The sequence below is a fragment of the Dipodomys ordii genome, unplaced genomic scaffold (assembly GCF_000151885.1).
Source record: "Dipodomys ordii isolate 6190 unplaced genomic scaffold, Dord_2.0 Scaffold103, whole genome shotgun sequence".
In the NCBI taxonomy this organism is placed as follows: domain Eukaryota; kingdom Metazoa; phylum Chordata; class Mammalia; order Rodentia; family Heteromyidae; genus Dipodomys; species Dipodomys ordii.
In genome coordinates, this window is record NW_012267319.1 from 649,300 (window position 1) to 668,786 (window position 19,487).

The 19,487-nt window shown below is 48.0% G+C and overlaps 1 protein-coding gene across 1 annotated transcript in view; it reads left to right on the forward strand.

Moving 5' to 3' along the window:
- The first annotated feature begins 2,294 nt into the window (after positions 1-2,294).
- The window catches only part of Pcp4 (Purkinje cell protein 4), a 53,151-nt gene continuing 35,958 nt past the window's right edge, over positions 2,295-19,487 (forward strand). Inside the window, exon 1 of the mRNA XM_013027373.1 lies at positions 2,295-2,364. Within this exon, the coding sequence (XP_012882827.1) occupies positions 2,356-2,364 (9 nt within the window). The 5' untranslated portion in view covers positions 2,295-2,355. The remainder of the gene's footprint in view (positions 2,365-19,487) is intronic.

Sequence of the window (19,487 nt, forward strand, 5' to 3'; positions counted from 1 at the left end):
GTGTGTGTGTGAGTGTGTGTGTGTGTGTGTGAGTGTGTGTGTGTGTGTGAAGGTCCAAGGGAAGAGGCAGATCATAGAGAGAGGAAGGGTTAGTGAATAAAGTCACACAATTCCATGTACTCAGGTTGCAACAGAGGCAGGTAACACGAGGGGAGGGGGTTGGGAGAGATGGGAGATGGGGAAGGGGTGACACTTCTCAGGATGCGCTGAATTAACTCTCTTTGTACAATGGCTTAAAGATAATAAGAAATACAGTTAAACAAGTGAGAAGGGGAGGTTTTCCCGTGTTGCACCGCGGGCACCCGAGGTCATGGAGCATGAAGACAGAAGCAGCAGAGGGGAAGCAGAGGAGCGTTCCCCTCACCACCCCCGTGTCTGGAAGCTGCGTACATTTGATGCAGTGACGTTAAAGTCTGATGGGAGCTCAGTGTCCCATCAGTAACCCACAGGCTGCCTGCACCAACTCCGTCCCTGCGTGCAGATCACACCCCAAGAAGCAGGGAACAAGCTTCCCCTCTTAGATGGAATTTTTTTTCTTTCCTTGTATGTGTGTGCCTGTCTTGCGGCTTGAACTCAGGGCCTGATTATGCCCTTTTACCCCCTGAAGGCTATTGCTCTATCACTTGAGCCATAGCTCTACTTTTGGCTTTTTGGTGGTTAATGGAAATGAGAGTCTTGTGGGCTTTCCTGCCTGGACTGGTTTCAAACTGTGATCGTCAGATGTCAGCCTCTTGAGCAGCTAGGATTACAGGCGTGACCACCAGCGCCCTTCCTTATGTTTTCTTTCTTTCTCTCCCTATCTCTCTTTCTTCTCTTTCTTTCCTTCTCTTCTTTCTTTTTTGGGCCAGTAGCAGGGCTTGGCCTCAGGGCTATGTGCTCCCATTGGCTTTTTTGCTCAAGGCTGGTGCTCTGCCAGTTGAGCCACAGCCCCACTTTGGAGAATGTGTTAAGTGTGTGCATGTGAGGGTATGTGTGTGTGCAGGTGAGACCTGAGTGCACACACCTCCCACCACCCCTTGAAGTTGTGATCTTCGAACCCATGGCTTGTGGGCACCACAGGGAATCACTGGGGCGTTTGCTGTCCTCAGCCCCAGGGAGCCCCAGGGAGCTCTGTGGTCCACCCTCAGGCTGATGGGTGCTGTTTGGGGGCTCCGCAGTAGCAGACAACCCTGGAGCTGCCGTGGGGAGAGGGTGGAGGTGCTGGTGCCTGGCTTACCTGACAGTGTGTGTGCCATGGTGTGGTGTGTGTGCTCAGATGCTCGCAGGGGGCCCACGAGTGCCCGACTCGAGGCACGGTGCTCCTGTCCTGGTAGCCACACTGGGGGTTAGCAGCTTTGTGTTCCCAGGCCAGGTCCACTGCCCCTGCGGAGGTAACTGCTCTGCCAGAGGCATGCTGGGAATGAGGAGGCATGCTGGGACGAGGGGCGTGGGGGGAGTGAGGAGCGCTGAGTTTGCTGCCCCAGGGTGATGCTGACGACTCTCCCCTCCAGGGATTTCTGTCGGCTCCTGAAACATCCCCCAGGGCCCCAGCACTGGGAGAAGTCTGCCAAGATGGCCACCACACACGGCCAGAGTGGGGTTAGGCTGCGGGCTTGACTTCCAGCACGGAGAGCAATAGGGCCGAGTCTCTTTGCAGGAAGGCTGGGCAGGTGGAGCAAGGAGGCTGGGCGGGAACCCGAGTTCCAGCTGCGTCTTCTTCCTGCCCTGGTGGCTGTGGGGGGGGGGTGGAGGTGCAGCTCCAGCGGGTGTGGGAGCCCAGAGTGGGTCTGCGACCTGCTGGACACCCCACGTCCTGCTGAGCACCAGCGTCCTGCTGGCAGGCTCTGTCTGCCAGGGGGTCAGCGGGAAGAAGGCTATTTTGTGCCTGGAAGCTGTGATCTCTCTCTCTCTCTCTCTCCCTCTCTCTCACTCTTTCTCACAGCTTGCTTGCTTAGCTGATGCTCTACCACTTGAGCCATGATCTGGCCCGCTGCCTTTTCTCTGGTTATTTTGAAGACAGAGTCTTATGTACTTACTGCCCAGGTTGGCCTTGAACCTTGATCCTCCAGATCTCAGCCTCCTGGGTAGCTAGAATGACAGGCGTGAGGCACAAGTGCTGGGCTTTGGTGGCCTTACTTCTCTCAGCAGAACCACAGCTGCGGCTTGCCACGCGCTTTTCCGCTCGTCCACTAGGTGGCTCTTTGTGCTCTCAGATAGGGACAGGCGTTCAGACAGGTGAATGAACCCCATTGGCTGGCGCCAGGCATGACGGCACTCCGCAGCTCTTTTAAGAGAAAAGCCAGGACCAGCCGGCAGCCACCCCTGAGCAGTGCTGTCTGTGCGGAGCTGGGACCGGGCTGCGGAGTGCAGGCCAACATGAGCGAGGTGAGTGAAAGGTCTGTGGGCAGCGGGAAGCGGCTGTGAGCAGCCGGGGTCAGAGCTGCCGGGCTCATGTCCACACAGGTGCTGACGCTCATCAATCCTGTCATCATGAAAACATTTCTCCATTGGCATGCCGGCCAGACACGGGTGAAGTTTGCAACTTTTAAGATGAGAGCTTCAGAAAGAGAAGGGGCTGGAGGGTGTGCTGCGTGCTTCTGATTGAATTGGGATTCGGGATGGAAGTGATTGCAGGAGCAATCAATTGCCTCGTTCTCTCATGAGGATGTGTGTGTGTGTGTGTGTGTGTGTGTGCATGCGTGTGTGTGTGCGTGTGTGTGTGTTCAGGGAGAGGGTCTTCACCTGTTTCCTTGGGTGTTGGCAGGCTGGCCACCTGGGAACCCAGCCTCAGTAGGGGGAGGGGACGCCGGGCGAGGGGGGGGTGGTCTCCTCTGCCGTCCCTTGGTGTGAGCCTACCGCACTTGCATCTGGCCAGGGCACTGGGAAAGCCTTGCAGGTAGTAGCTACCATGAAGAACTCTGAGTGTCAGGATCTGTGAGGCGCAGGGATGGGAGGGAAGTGCATCGCACACCAGCAGCCTCTCAGCCAAGTGTGTGTCTACAGAGCAGGTTTGCTGGACAGCCTGGCTCCCTCCGAGCGCTTCCCTCTCTCTCCTGTGAAGAGGGACTGGATCGGGGTTATACAATGCCAATCCCATTCAACTCCACACGGAGCCAAGTTCATTTTTATTTCCTCTTGGTTGGTGCTTAATTACTGTTGGGGATTTTTTGTTTTCTTCCTGATCTTTTTTTTTTATTATTCGTTTGACAGATGGATGATTTTTTTTTTGGCAGTCTCGAGTAAAATTAACCACTTCAGAAATAAAATGCCTGCTCATTGTGTTCACCTCTCTGATGGGTAAACTTGGGTCATAAACACCACAGGCAGAGGGTAGAGCGCCCCGGAATGCTCAGGGATGGGGCTTGGGTGAGAGCCAAGAGCCCAGTGTGGAGGAGGGCGGATGTGCCAGGTGCCTGGCGACCCCTGGAGGGGTAGTTAAGTCACACGAACATTTGGCTAATAGCTGAAGTGTCCAGTACCCTGCCCAGTGCTGTGAACTTCCCTCCACTGGGGGCAGAAGCAGCCATTACTGTTCCTAATTGACGGGGGGAAACGGAAGCTCAGAGGGGTGGGCTGGCTAACTGGTTCAAGGTCACCAGCTAGCGACCACAGGGTGAGGACCTGGGCCCGTGCTGGCCACAGGTGCTCGTGGAGCGCCCACCTGCAGGAGGGCGGGAGGGCGGGAGGAGGTGACCTGCCGCCGGAGGGGAGCTGGGGTCTCACACAGGCAAGGGCAGTGGGGATACACGAGGCCTCGCTTCCTGCCAGCTTGGCTCTCTGCCGGACTCCACCGAGGTTTCAAAGCGCTGTTTGTGGTGCTCGCCTGGCCTGCAGCAGGCGGGGACGCCTGTGTGGAGAGCTGTCTCTACACACAAGTTGGTGGTTGCTCATCCAGAGGGACCTAGAGACCCTGGGGGGTCTCTTTTAGCTCCAGTGATCGACCTGGGACTTTGCCTATCTCCAGGAACCCCATCTCCTGTCGAGGGTCCTACTCAATGTGGTCCCCACCAGCCTTACTGGGTGCTTGGCTCGGTGAGCTCACTGGACTTTGTGGGTCTCCGGGGAACACCTGCGTCTCAGAGCTCACCCCAGGATTAGACTAACGACCCTGTTTCTGTGAATCTGTAATGAGGACAGCCCTGCAGCCCTCCCACCCACTTCCTGAGCAGAGGACCTCCCCCCCCCCAGGCACTTCCTGAGCAGAGGACCTGTAGAGTGGGCAAGAACCCGCCCTGTCCCCAGCTTTCTGCTCTTGGCTGGTCTCTGAGTTTCTGGGGAGCAGGAATTTGTCCTTAGCCTAAAACTTAAATCTGCTTAACATATTTAATAAAGTAGAACCCCTGCTAGGGAGAGCCCTGGGCCCCCCTTCTGAAGATTTCTTTAGCCGGGTGAATTAAATGAGGTTTCTAGTTCTAATAGCTCTCAGGCAGGCATGGAGTCCAAGTAATCACTTATTTGGCTAGTGAGGGTCAGGGCAGAGGGTTTTGTGACTTCCCTCAGGCCTCAGGGTTAATTTGGATCTGGGGGGCAGACAGCGCCTGCCTGGCATGCCATGTTCTCATCCCTGGTCCCTCGAGCAGGGATTGGGCAGAGAGAGTGGATCCTGAAACCTCGGGATGCTTCCCGGGGTGGGATCTGTACTTCTGGCTCATCCAGCCTTGAAGAGCTTGGGGGTTTGGACAGCAAATCAAGTCCAGTGCGTGAAACCGGGCAGCTTGACAAAGCAAAGTCATTCTCATTCCTACCCCTTTTCTGGGGTGCGGGTGGGGGACAATGACACATGATTGATTGAAAGGATCAGCTCGAGACTCCCAGGGAGTCCAAATTTAGGGCAATGTGAGAGCATGGAGGAGGTTGGTGGGGGTGGTAATTTGCATTTTGGTGTTAGAGTATGTCAGAGGCGCTGAAGCAATCTATGAGATGAAAGATAATGCAGCAGAGACCAACACGCAGCTCAAGCTGACTTCCTCACTGATCGGAAATTCCACCACCAAGGTCCAAGCCCACCAAGGGCCATCTTCATCTCTTGCCATCAGACTCACTGTGCTCAAGGAGAAAACCTCTCATCCCCCCACCACCCCGTCCCCCAGTACAGCCCCAGGAGCAGCGATCATTCCCTGGTCCTTGTTTGGGTGTCTGTGTGTTTCAGTTTCTTTGGAAAAGAACTAGTTCGCTTAGGATGGTCAGGCGCAAGACTTGAAGGCGTCAGGCTCACAGGGCTCGTTGCTAGTGGATACCATCGCCTGTGGGGGGGGGGCACATGGCAGGTATATAGCACACCACTCATAGCTCAGGACCAGCCATTGCCCTGTCCCAATTTTGCCCACAGTGATGGAGTGGTGCCTGTGGAGGGTGTAATTGGAGGGACACCGAGGGGACAGCCAAGGTCATCTGTAGACACACACTTGTCCCCAGTGCCAGACCCATCGGTGCGTGTGGAAACACGGTGCTAATGGATGGAAGAATGGAGCAGTGAGTGGCCCGTTATAGATGGAGACACACAAGGAGTGGGGAGGGGTCCTCCCTGCCTTTAAATCTGGGGTGGAGACATAGAAAATAGATAGTCCTTCTCCTTTTCTTCAAATCAAGAGTTAAAAACATAATCCTAGCCAGGCACCGGTGGCTCATGCCTGTTATCCTAGCAACTCAGGAGGTGAGATCTGAGGATCATGGTTCAAAGCCAGCTTGGGAAGGAAAGTCCATGAGACTCTTATCTACAATTAATCACCAGAAAAGACCAGAACTGGTGCTGTGGCTTACATGGTAGAGCGCTCGCTTTGAGCTAAAGAGCTCAGGCCCAGAGTTCAAGCCCCACGACTCCCCCCCCCAATCCTACAACATTGTTTTGGGTGCATATAGTAGCTCTCATGGTGAGCCAGCAGAGGGACAAATTACCAAATGGAACAGATTGGGTGAGAGTCATGACGGTAGCTTTTGTGACTCACATGAACTGAACGACAGCCATGGAGTGTGTATTTTAGACCAGTTACTAAATGCAAAGTCTGAGAATCATTGTATAAAATGCAGACTTTGCAACTGACCCAAAGGCCCAGTGACAGAAGCCAAACAATCCTGTTTTTTATGTTTCTGAATCTCTTTTTAATATCTGAATAAAGCAGGGTCACATGCTTCCCTGTGAAAAAATATTATCACAATTAAAAAATTACCTTTAAGTAGTTGTGCAAAGGATCAGTGTCACCCCTTCCTTCATTCTCCCCATCCCTCCCAACCTCCTGTTTCTGAATTTTATTGAGTTGGTAAAACATAGTTTTAAAATCACTCCCCTTCCCTCCTCCCTCCCTCCTTCTTTCTTCTGATATCAGAGTTTTGAACTCAGGACCTTACACTTACTCATACTCTACCACTTGAACCCTACCTTCAGACTGCCTCCAAAAGATACGTATTTTTACAACTGGAATCTGTCAGATTTGAACTCTGGTCTTAGGTTTGAACTCAGAGTTAGGTAGGCACTCTACCACTGTGAGACTCATCATCCCCAGCCTTTTTTTTTGTCATTACTTGGTTATTTTTTCATACAGGGGTCTGGACCCCTTCACCTGGGACCTCCAAAACTGAGACCATAGCTGGGCATGCTCAGGTCCAGTTTATTGGTTGGGATGAGGGTCTTGCTAACTTACTCAGGCTGGCCTTGGACTGTAATCCTGCAACCCTCCCAATTTCCTCCTGAATACGTAGGATTACAGGCGTGCGCTGCCACCCTGGCTGACCATTCAGCTTCTTGTGTAATGTTAACCTCATCCAAGGCTGTATTTGCCTCAGAGCTGTGAAAAGATCCAGTGAGGGCTACTTGGTTTTGTTGGCCCGCACAGTGATAGATGTCTCTCTCCTAAGTGGGGATATTAGATCTAGACAGACACCAATTGCAACTTGGATTGGAAGTTTTGACTTTTCTTAACAGAGAGGGGGCCACAATGCAGCACGAACATGTGTTTGTTAGCCTGGCGATCATGTGGACCGCCCTAAACTTCGTTTCCTCGGCCTGCGTTTCAGTGAGGACTGCTGAGGATGAAACCATCTCGTTTTCCTCACCTGACTTCTAAGCCTGACAGGGGGGGCAATGGGTATTATCATTTCTTCTTTTCAGAAAGAAAATTCGGACAAGTGACCCACAGTTGATTTTACAAAGGCTCAGTGGAGTAGCGTGAGCAGGAAGGAAACCTGTTTTTTTTGGGGGTAAATCCTTGAGTTTTTGACGGACGCAATCCAGGCATCTTTTTTTTTTTTTGTCATTTCTCACCTCTGTGTGTCAGGAAGGGAGTTAGCACTGGTGGACACATTCGCAGTTTGCTTGTGGTCCCACTGTTCCCAGTAGGCTGGGCAGATCGAACATCTCAAACATACCGTAACTATCATTAGCTCCAAGCCTGCAGTGTTCTGTGCCTTTCTGGAAAGGTCTTTCTACTGGAGAAGAAGAGTTCTGGTGGACTGCAGGTACCCAGATGGATATTGTGACATTTGGCTGATATTGTTATAAGCACGGCATCAAAGACTGAACTATTAGAGTACCAACAGCTACACTTTATTGATTGGACGCATCCTTCTTAGACACGAGCTTTCTGATCAGGAGAGTTTGATGACCTTAAAGCCCAGCTCTATGGTTTTTGTGTCCAGTCGCTTGGTGAAAGAATGGATTTCTGAGTGTGGGTTTATCAGCTGGGGTAGCCAAGCACCGGGCCCTGTTCTGGTGTTGCAGTGTTGTCAGTTCTGGCTGGGGAGAGGAGAAATGCATCTCTTTAGGCCTTTGCTTCTGGTCGAAAGCTGGATTTGCCGTTCATCCTCTTTTGCTTAAGTAGGAAATGAGTTCATGGGTATCCCTGCAAAATAAATGCTCTCCTGGAAGTAAAAGAAAATGAGAAGAAACGGGAGGAATCTCCACAGAGAGAACTCCGGACATTTGGGAATGTTGGGGGGGGGGAAATATGAATATGAGAGCTGGGGGCAGGGCACCACATTTCAATATAGATTTTCTTCCTAGGCTGTCTCTGAAGTTCGTGAAAAACCACCATGGCTAGAGGGGCTGGGCCTGGGAAAGCCTTGAAAATTAGTTTGCTGTATTGGAACAGAAAAGCAGTTTGTCAATGATTAGAGGACAGAGTAAAGGAGTCTAAACAGATCTTCTGTAAGAGAAATTTGAGCCTCCACAATCAAGCAGCTGAGATGTCAATTCTGTGGTATTGTTGCAGGTAACACTGAATCAGACCTGCAGAAAGCAAGTTGCATACGTAAATATTTTAATTAACAGTTAACATAAATGGCCAATGATTACAATAAGGCACGAGTAATTTACATGTTTTGATTCAATGTTTTGGCACGTTTAAATATTTGAAGTTAATTTATATTTGAGTAGGATTCTAGCACAAGACACATGCAAAAAAGATTTACCCAAATGTGGGTGTTTTAAGCCTGTGCCCTGAAACTACGCCATGTGTAGTGCCATTGTCCTGGGAAAGACACCATTACTCTTCTTCCCTGACTTTGAAGTGAAGAGACGCACAGGCAAGGGACAGAAACACATTTCCCATTCAACGGACAATAAATGCCTGAGAGCATCAATATGAGAATGCTGCCTAGGTACTTAGGTCTACCAATCCAACAAGTTTGCTGGCTGGAAGTGTGGTTCTGCTGTAATGTATCTGCCTAGCACACAGGAGGTCCTGAGTTCAAACCCCAGTACTGCCAAAATAAAAATAGCTAAATGTCTGACACACTGTATCAGTGCCCCAAGCCTATGAACTCCACATCACTCATGGGTGCTTTAACATATTACACACCCCGGGCATCAATCTGCTTGTGCATTGATTGCATCTTACAAAGTTAGCTTTGGATGTGTGTTCTAGCATCTCATGAAATGGCCTGCCAGCCCGTTTCTTTTTGTTTTTTTTCTTTTTCTTTTTTTTGTCGGGCTTGAACTCTGGGCTTGAGTGCTGTCCTTGTGCTCTTCAGCTCAAGGTGAGCACTCTACTGCTTAAGCCACACCGCCACTTCCAGTTTTCTAGTGGCTCATTGGAGATAAGAGTCTCATGGACTTTCCTTCTCTGGGCTGGCTTTGAACCACAATGCTCAGATCTCAGCCTCCTGAGTAGCTAGGATTACAGGCATGAGCCATCAGCGCCCTGTGTGCGGGCCCGTTTCTGAGGGACAAATGTGTGGCCATATTTATGACATTGCCAGGGGGGAAAAATCAATCACCCACTAAATGCCATTATTTTATATTTTACTCTTAGTCTACCATCTTCTGAAGAGGAGAGAGACAAATTAAAGTCATAAAATAGGGGAGGAAGCATCCATAAATCTCAAGACCCCCACAGGACTTCTGAGGGGAAGAAGGGGGAACTTGGGGCCATTCAGGCCATTTTTAGGCTGCACAGAGGGAGACTGGAGAATGGTGTGTGTGTGTGGGGGGGTGGCAGTGTGCCCTGCAGGGCCTCTGCCCATTTGCAAACAGCTTTGACAAAACCGAAATGTTTATGGTCAGACGCCCTTCCATCCTCCATCCATCCAGTGGTCTGCGTGCTGGTGAGTGCGGTGGACAGTCCAGGAGCTGGGTCTTGTCTGGATTTGAGATGATGCCTTCTCTGGCCCTAAAATCCAAACCTACCCTGGAGAGGTGTGACCAGAGAACGTTTGTCCCCACATCTCCAGTGCTGCAGCCCAGCCGATGCAAAGGGGCTCATTATTGTAATTTCGCACAGCCCCTGAACACAGCCATCCAGATGCTGACAACAGACCCTAACATTTATCTTAGTTAAATAAGTGTAACACGATAACCAGGACGTGCGCTCTCCATTTCTCCTAAGATTATTTCTTTCACCCAACACATGTACCTGTCCACATGAAGCTAAATTCCAATATTAAGAAATGAATTAAGGAATCTACCTGCTTTTAAATGTACGTTTCACGTCTCATTTCCTTATGAAATGATACTGTTTCATGAAAGGCAATTAGAAAAATACCACTATAGTTTTTTCTTAAATCTCTTGAGCCTGGAAATAAGGCTAATTGTACTTAGGGTTTTCTTTTTTTTAAATGATATATTTCTCCACATGTTTTTAAATGTACCAAGAAATCCCTGATGCCAGGAAGTGGTCACAGTCTGACCCAAAAATGGCTGTGTGGGAGCGTCCAGTCTCTTTACCTCTGCAGACGGAGAGCTCACAAGAGACACCTGCGTGGACAGGGACCTGGCCACGTTCAAGGTGGCCATAATTCTGACTCTTCTTTCTTCCTATTTTAAAAACAAAATTCCTATTTCTATGTGCCTGAAAGAGTCCTGTGTGGAAGAGCCACACAGGAACCGCTTCATTCTAGAGACATTTCAGGACAAGGCAGGGCTGTGCAAACAGTGGCCCTTCCTTCATGGACCACAGCTGTGCTCCCTCTCCTTCCTGATGTGTCCGTTCTAGCTGTCCTTGGTTCTGGATGTCCAGTGCCTTGAACCAGCTTCTCTGTCCACCTGCAAGATCGCCACAGGACCATGCCAACCACCCTCAAAGACCACAGTGTTTCTTCTTTGTAATGAGGGAGCTCTAAAGGTGTTGGCAGTTTGCCATAGCAGGGAAAATTTTTGACCATGTATACATGGTGGATTTAGCTGATATATTTAAATTATGTGTCTGATGGGCTGTTATAATAAAGGGCATTCTAAAAACTTAAAACAATTTGGCAATGGCTAGAGGACCCATATTTTTATTCTCCTGCTTCAGCCTCCCAAACAGCTGAGACTACAGGTGTGCACTATGGATCCTGATGTTAAAATGGGGCTGAAGATCCTTCATTTATTCTTGTTCAGAAATCACAGAGCCCTGGAGAAAAAGTCAGTCTCCATTTTGCATGCACATTTCTTCTCTGTCTCATTTTCTGTCATATTGTGATGTAACCCACATTCTTTTATACCTCTCCTAATTCCTGTGAAGGCTGGGACAAGTAAAAATACCTTGGATATTTTTCTTAGATGTAAGTAAAAAGAGCCCCTAGGAAGCAGGGAAGCCATTTTTTGGCCTTCACTTCAAGTCTCAAGACCCTGGGTGCCTCTCTGCTCCTCTTTCCCAGCCCGGTGGGGAGAGGATGATCAAGTCAGTACTGCTGCCAGGGATTCGGCTTCCTCGGCCGCAGTCAGCAGAAGTCCCTTGACCTTGAGTTCCGACAATCACTTTTATACCTTGCTTACCCAATGTGGTCTGTTTGAATAAGAAAGAATATTCTGAACTCCAAACTAGAAGACTTAAAAATCATCCAATTACTTCTGGTAGGATGCTGTAATTAGTTGTTAACTGACTACAAAGTACCTGAACTCTGAAGGTGAACTCGTCCATTCTTGCCAACACTCACTGGGGCTTTAGAGACGTTCTGTTTTCTTTCTTTCTTTCTTTCTTTCTTTCTTTCTTTCTTTCTTTCTTTCTTTCTTTCTTTCTTTCTTTCTTTCTTTCTGTCTTTCTTTCTTTCTGTCTTTCTTTCTTTCTTTCTGTCTTTCTTTCTTTCTCTCTTTCTTTCTTTCTTTCGTCTTGAACTCTGGGCTTGGGTGCTGACTCTAAGCTTCTTTCGCTCAAGGCTAGCACTTTACCACTTGAGACACAGCAACAGTGCTGGCTTTTATTTTTCTGAGTGGTTTATTAGAGATAAGAGTCTTAATGACTTTCCTGACTGAACTGGCTTTGAACCATGGTTCTCAGATCTTAGCCTCCTGAGTGGCTAGGATGACAGGTGTGAGCCACCTGCGCCCAGCAGTATCTTTCTTTAAAATATGAAGTGAATTTGTTTCTTTAGGACATTGGAAATAGATCACATGGGGACAATCCATCACATTTTTGAAATTAGATCTTATTTTAAAATTTATATGTGCTAGCCATGAGAAGTGTGTGGGGTATTATTGCACTTTGGGTCTTGGCTATTACTATTCTGGTAGCTTCTAAGCTATTTATGATTACCCTCTGCTATTATTATTTTCTTTTCTGAGGAGTTTGCCCATGGATGGACTCAGCCTTGTATTTATAGCTCTGTTCTCACATTTACATAAGTTCTGTCAAAATATCTAGATAATACAGTGCCACATCTCAAATATTATTTCTGGCAATGTTCTCTAACTTAGAAATACGGGCTATTTTACCTCTTCTTGAAGAAAACTTCTTAAAATAGATGTAGCAATTTGTCAAGCACCGGCACCGAAACCCTGCTTCAAGTTCACAGTTACTTTTTCATCTGGATTTAATCTTTCTTACGCTCAGAGCGGATTCAGTTCGTTTTAGAAGTATCATTTGTTTTTGGATTTCCATGACATCATTTTCCCCTGAGTTCTTGCTGAGAGCCGGGGCTGAGAATTCCTCCCTACCCCCACTTGAGTTGTGGGTAAGGATTTTAAATGTTCACAGGACCAAGCCTAGGGTAAGCAGTGCCTGGAGGGACCCCTCCGCTCAGGCCAGGGGCCCCCTGTAATTACCACGGGGACACGGAATACGGGTGGAGTGCAAGCAGATCTCGTGGGAGATGAGGCATTGGAGAGCAGGCCCCTGCCATCTTTCCTGGAATTCTCTGGCAGTGCCCTGGCTCAGCTCAGGGTTAGGTTAGTCTGAGCTGGGGCAAGACTGCCCGCAGCAAACTTGGGAGGCCAGTGAAAGCAAGAATTATACTGTGTATATACACAGAATTATACCATGCATATACACAATGGAATTCTGTGCCTCCATCAGAAAGAATGACATTGTCCCATTTGCTAGGAAATGGAAAGACTCGGAAAAAATTATATTAAGTGAAGTAAACCAGGCCCAAAGAAACATAGTTTCCCATGGTTTCCCTTATCTGTAATAGCTCGTATATGTCTGGGACAAGCAGAAAAGGTCAAAAGCTACGTACATATGACCACATAAGATGATGTTAAGCGAAATGAAACCCAAGATAGGGACACAAGTGGTTTTTTCTTTCTTGCTATTGTTTCTAATGTATTTATAAAGTACCGTGTGATTTTTTTTTGTTTCTTTGTATGTTCCTTCCCCATGGTATAACCCCTGTTTTCACTGTATTTGAAGTCAGTGCCCTGAAACTTGTATATACACCTCTAATTTGGGGAGGGGAAGGTAAATAACAAAATGCTGAAACAAGGATACAGGTTGACCCATTGTAACAATGAGATGCACAAGACACTAGGCTGAAAACGAACTTTACAACTTGGGGAGGGAGGGGAGAGTTGAGGAGGTGGGTTGGGAAGGGATGGTAGGGGAAAAAACGAAGAGGTAACAATGCTCGATAGGAAATGTACTCATTACCTTACTCATGTAACTGTAACCCTTCTGTACACTATTTTTACAGTAAAAAACATAAAGAATTAAATCATGACTTTTGTTAAACATTGTTAGGAATTAAAAAACAATCCATTTCCTCTATTGTTATTCTAGAGGGATTACAATGACAGGAGTCAGGTAACAAGAACATTACCGTTCGCAGGGGACCACAGAGCATTAGACCCAACCTGGGGCCCTTTGCATTGTAGCCCCAAGGCCACTGCCCATGGCACCATCTTCCACGTAGAGAGCCATGGAGGAGGCCCAGAGACCCTGTGGCTTTTACATGGAAAAGAAAAGAAACTACCTTTATTTTTTTAGTTATGATTACAACTAGACTAGTAAGCTACTGAAATAAAGGACCAAGCTTTAAAATTTTACCATCATGCCCATACAATCATGCATGCCTATTTACCATTTGTGTAAGAAGTAAAAATTATCAAGTTATTAAAACATCTGTCATAGCCAGGCACCAGTGGCTCACGCCTGTAATCCTAGCTACTCAGGAGGCTGAGATCTGAGGATCATGGTTCAAAGCCAGCCCGGGCAGGAAAGTCCGTGAGACTCTTATCTCCAATGAACCAGTAGAAAACTGGAAGTGGCGCTGTGTCTTAGCAGTAGAGCACTAGCCTTGAGCTGAAGAGCTGAAGGACAGTGCTCAGGCCCAGAGTTCAAGACCATGACTGACAAAAAAAAAAAAAAAGAAAAAAAAAGAAAAGAAACCAAACTAGTGAGAGGGTTCCATTGTCCCTGTGGAGCCTGGAACTCTCGCATGCGCTCCGAGTGGCCCGAGTTCTGCCATGCAAGCAGGCTGTGCGGGCAGGGCCTTCACCACACTCGATGAAGCTTCCAGGCTGGGTGAAGAGTGCAGCCAGCAGCTCGGAGGAGAAATCAGACTTGTTTGAGGTACGCTTGGCCTACTTAGAACTGTTTAGATGAAGTCATGAAATCCTTTAGAACAGATGTGTATGGGTGTGTGTTTGTATGTGTGTGCTATCTAAAGATCATAGAAATGCTAAACTCTAACTCCAATGTGCAAATTCCCCCCATTCTTAGTGTTCTCACTGAGTGTTGATTATTCAATTATTGTTATTATTTATTATTATTTATCCTTAGCCAGTTTTGCCCCAAGTCTCTAACACCCCACCCCCTTACCTTCCTTGGATGTCTCTGGGGGACAGAGACATTCGGGGCAGGTACATGGGCTTTTTCACTGAAAGGAACACTCTTACACACCCAGACTAGAAAACATGGGGTCAATATGTGCCGATGTGCAATGATGTGGCAAAGTGAGCTTTAGCTGTTCATAATGGCCCAGAGCCTGAACGACATCCTGTAACTAGATAAGAACTGGGTGGTTTTGCTGCAAATTAAGCTGACCCGGAGTTCACAGGGATTTGAAAGTGGGCGATAGAATCAATAACCATTATTAAGGAGACATAGTGGTCATTCGGAGTCGGTAGGTTTTGGTGGTGGTGAGAAGTCTTGTGTGTGTGTGTGTGTGTGTGTGTGTGTGTGTGCATGTGCTATGTTAGAGTTTGTAGGTCCCTGGTCAGGCATGGTGGGGCAGGCCTGTGGTCTCAGGTACAAAGGAAGTAGAGATGGGAGGGTCAGTGTCTGCAAGGGCCCAAGGCAGAAAGTACCAGATCTTACCTGGAACAAAATTACTGAAGTAAAAAGGGCTGGGGATGTGGCTTGTGCTGAATCACAGCTTGTGTAGGAGATACAAAGCCCTGGGTAACCTCAGAGCTGCAAAAATAGAAAAAGGAAATTTCAGTCCATCAAATGGCCTGACAGCTTTCGGCTCATCTTTTATTTATTTATCTTGGCTCATTTTTATTTATTTATTTAGTTCCTCTTTTATTTATGCATTCGAGTACCGGGGCTTGAACCTGGCGCTCACACTTCCTAGGCAAGCTGTATCTGATGTAGGTCACCTGTTCCAGCCTGTCATGCGATCTGCCTTGATTCATTTCTTGAGCTGCAATAGCCGGTTTAGGATAAAACATGCCCTTTACTTCCAAAAGTAGACAACTGCAAGCTTCCAGCATTCACTGAAGCTATTTTGGTTAACTCTGTGTGTGTGTATGTGTGTGTGTGTGTGTGTGTGTGTGTGTGTGTGTGTAAATCTAGCTGTTTATTTCCAAAAAAGAAAGTTTCCAGCTTGGAACACCCCTGGTAGAGAATCACATTTATCACTTGATGCCAAGCGAGTATCTGCATCTCATGGCAAGAAGTAGTTTCAGGAAGCTCGGGCTACGGTGTTCCAGGAGCAGGATTCCTAGGGGGCTTCTGACCCTCCTGAGTGTGGAGCCATGGCGCGAGGTCCAGGGGCGGCTTTGTCATCGCAGGAGGGGGTGCTGGAGCAGGAGTGCACATCTGGGGCTGAGTCTGCGCACTGCACACTAGATCATCACCAGGTCCTAGAGAACCCTGTGAAAGGTGCTCCTCTCTTCTCGTTCCTGAAATGGCCCGGACACTTTTGCATGCTGAATTCTGTGGGATATCATCGATCTCCACACTGTGGCTTTAAGAGTGGAAGGGACAGGAAGCCAGATGGCCCAAGAGGTCTGCATGGCTGGTGATAGAAGACGTCGTCACAGTCAGGTCTTCCATCTTCCCAGCCATCATTTTCTCCTCTAACAGTCGAGATGAAGCAGTGTCCTGACCTCCAAATCGATCTGCCAGGTTTACATTTGGTGCTGCCTGCTTAGCAGCAGCAGCAGCAGCACATGCCTAACCCTCTGTGAATCTCAAGCGTTGCCTCTATGCAAATGGGATTAAGGTAATATATATTGCATAGGGTGTACATAGAGGTGTTAGCGTTTATGATGGCGATCAAGAAAAGGCCACTGCTTGTCTTTGAGGACAGACTTTGACCCAGGGTGAGAAGAAATGAGGTGGTGTTTGGCAAGCACAGAGGCATCATTTGCCCGCTCAGCTCTGCAGGTGGGCTTCTCTTGGAGAGTGGTGGATTTGGCTTGAGCCCTTTCTCCCACACCCTATTCTTTCATTGAGTGGGTCAGCTACGTCCATCAGCGTGTCACTCTTGGCCCAACCTGGTAGGGTGGGCACAGTCAGAGGCAGGGTCGCTCAGCACCCAGGGGCACGTCTGCCCAGGGACTGGCAGGGCGAGTTGTCCCAGCCTTCGGGACATTTGCCTTCAGTGGTCCTGGGTCACCCTTTGTCCTTCATCTGCTTCCTGCAGCACAGAATTTTCTTGAGCCCATTTGGGATAGAGTGGAGAAGTGGAATGTGGATGCTGCTGTTGACTGGAAAGAAAAGATGCCTCTTCCTGTGTGGGTAGATTTCACAATCTTGGATGACCACATGCAGGTTTTCTGGCCTTATCTTGGCGGCTCTGGCCTTTGAAATAGATTTTTTTTCACACCAATTCAGGAGAACAGGCAGGCTTGGCACTTGTCCTAGTTATTTTGCAAGGTAGGCTCGCTTTTGCTCTGAAGATTGGCTCTGCGGTGGTCCTCAGGGTTCCCACGAGGTAAATCTTCCCTTCAATGCGTTAACTGGAGCTGTGTCTCACTTCCATTGCTGAATTCATCTTTCACGGACAACTCTCTATCCTTATTCTGACCGTGGGCATCTATCTAGTCAGCCATCACTTCCGGGAACAGGAGGAAAAGCAGATCTCCTTTGTCTTTCTCTGCTCTGCTGGACTGAGGTCCTTTTGAGTAGACTGTGAGAATATTTAGTCTGGTGATGGTGCCTCTGTCTGAGCTCACCCCAGCAGCCATGCTGTCAATCACCTGTGCGTTACACCATTCCCCTTTATCCTGAGGATGACCCCAGCTCAGGAGCTGGTTGAGGAGGGAGAGCGGACAGGGGGTGTGGTGTGTGACAGCACCCTTGCTCACCCTTGTGGAATTCACTAGATTTCCAACGATGGCTGAGAGCTGGTTAGAGGAGGCGGCTGTCTGTTGATTCATGTGTCTTTGATCCAACCCCAGGTGTGTGGAGACCAGGATCTGCGGAGAGGGCCATGCAGACCTGTGACGGGATGCCGAATTCTCCCAGTTCCCATCACAATCCCGCTTCGGTCATCAATTTACTCTCTCCTTCTGTCTCTTCCATTTCTAGAGAAATGCAAGCTGTGATTTGTACCAGAAACATAAAGTCCGTCTGTGCCAGAAGAGGGATCTGAGAGGCTTCAGACTTAATGATGAAGATAGGTAGGGGATGTACTGAGGGAAGAATGATGACAAGGGCTGGCATTCTCTCTTTGGATTCTCAGACCAAAGCTATAAAAACGTTAACTACTAAATGAATGGTTAATGGAGTTTATTTTAATCCCCATGGAGAAGAAATTGACCAGTTAGAGGTCAACATGGACGTGGTGGGGACACGTGAGTGAACTATCACGTGGCGGTTAAGGGAGAGCTCTGGTTATTCTAACCATGCAGCAAGCTGAACAAAAAGATAAAGGAAAAGACCCATGGTAGTTCTAGCCCATTCTAAAGACAAATCTCTCTGCTGTCTGATGATTCCTTCAGCAAGCGGGTCTACCCAGAGACAGCCTCTAACTGTCACAATCCAGTGAAATAGGGGTTTTAGAGGAGCAGAAACTGAAGCTGGGTGAGGTTCATTGGCTTGAACAGAACTGCAGAGCTGCTGTGAGGGACAGGGGCAGGGCAGCCTGGGTGGGCTGATGCCCTCATTTATCTCTCTCTCTTTCTGTATCTATTTATCTATTGATCTATTTACTTATTTAAAATCAGGCTTTTAACTATGTAATTTATATAGAATATAATTTACCTTTGCTAGTTGCCTGGTCAATGAAATTTGATGCATGTGGTCTTAAAAATACACGTATTGATGCAGGCCTATTGCGATTCCAGACTGACCCGGCACTCCAGATGCAGGAGGAAATGTGTGCTGCTGTATCACAATGCCACAGACCAGTGGCTTTACGAGCAGAAATGCATTCTCCCACTGTGCCAGGAGCCTGAAACCCTGGCCAGGCAGGCTCAGATCTGGTTCCTTTTGAGGCGGTGAGGGTGGGACTTGCTCCAGGCCGCTCTCCTTGGTTTGTGGATGGTGTCCTCTCCTGTGACGATGTCCTCCCATCGTCTTCCTCAGGGTGGGTGTCTGGGTCCGATTGTCCCTTCTTATAAGGACGGTCATCGTGGATGAAGGCCACAGATAATCTCTGTTGAGCTTGATTGTGTATGGAAAGATGGTGCCTCCAAATACAGCCACTTCTCAAGTTCTGGGGGTTAGGCTTTGTTGGGGCACCTGTCAGTCCCAAGTGCTACAAAACCTGGGGTGACCTCCATGTAACGTTACAGGTCACTTGGAACCTTCTGTGCTACTTATTTTCCAAGAAAGTCAGCGGCATTTCACACAGGCCACAAGTCTTCATTGGGCTGCGTGGGATAAATAGAATGGACTGGCTTTATGGGTATGCAGGAGACGCAGGATTGAAAACTCAGAGGCTCTTACTCCAGTGAGCTCAGGGCGTGGTGTGACGCTCCACAATGTCAAATCCACGAAATTAGTGCATGCCCCTCGGAGACCATTGACTGGCAACTGCTCTCAAGTTGGGACACTTAAGGGACTGTATGTATGGAGTGCGGCCATTTTAATAAAACAGAGACTGTATTTATGTATTTTCCCACATGAACGAGAAAGATTGAAAGAAAATATTCTGAAGTGTCCCTGATGACTTCACACTGGTTTGTTGCATTAGAGGATTTGTGTGTGTGTGTTGCTTTCCTTCTTTTTCTTTTTTTGTTAATTTTAATTTTATTATTGTCATTATAGAAGTGATAAACAGAGGAGTTATAGTTTCATGAATCAGGTAATAAGTATATTTCTTTTGGACAATGTTACCTTGTCCTTTGCTCTCTCCCAGTTTTCCCCTTCTGTTCCTGCTGCTTTCTTTCTTGTGTATATATTTCCCCCAAACTCACAATGATTGTATCTTATTTTTGCAAAAAACCAAACAATCAGAAAACTGTGTTCTCTTTGGAAAAGGTAATTGGCAGAAAGAAGGTAGGTTAAGGTAAAAGTACTGATTTTAAAAATAGGACTCTGGGTAAAGTATAAAATGAGGATCCCTTGAAAAATGGTGTGCTGAAATTACAGCCATGCCAATTAGTGCTGTTCCCAGAAAGGTCCAGATGCTGGGAGTTGCAGGTGGTATTTGACGCCAGCTTCAGCCTTGGGGTCTGTCGGAGGGGAGAGAAGCATGCAGAGGAC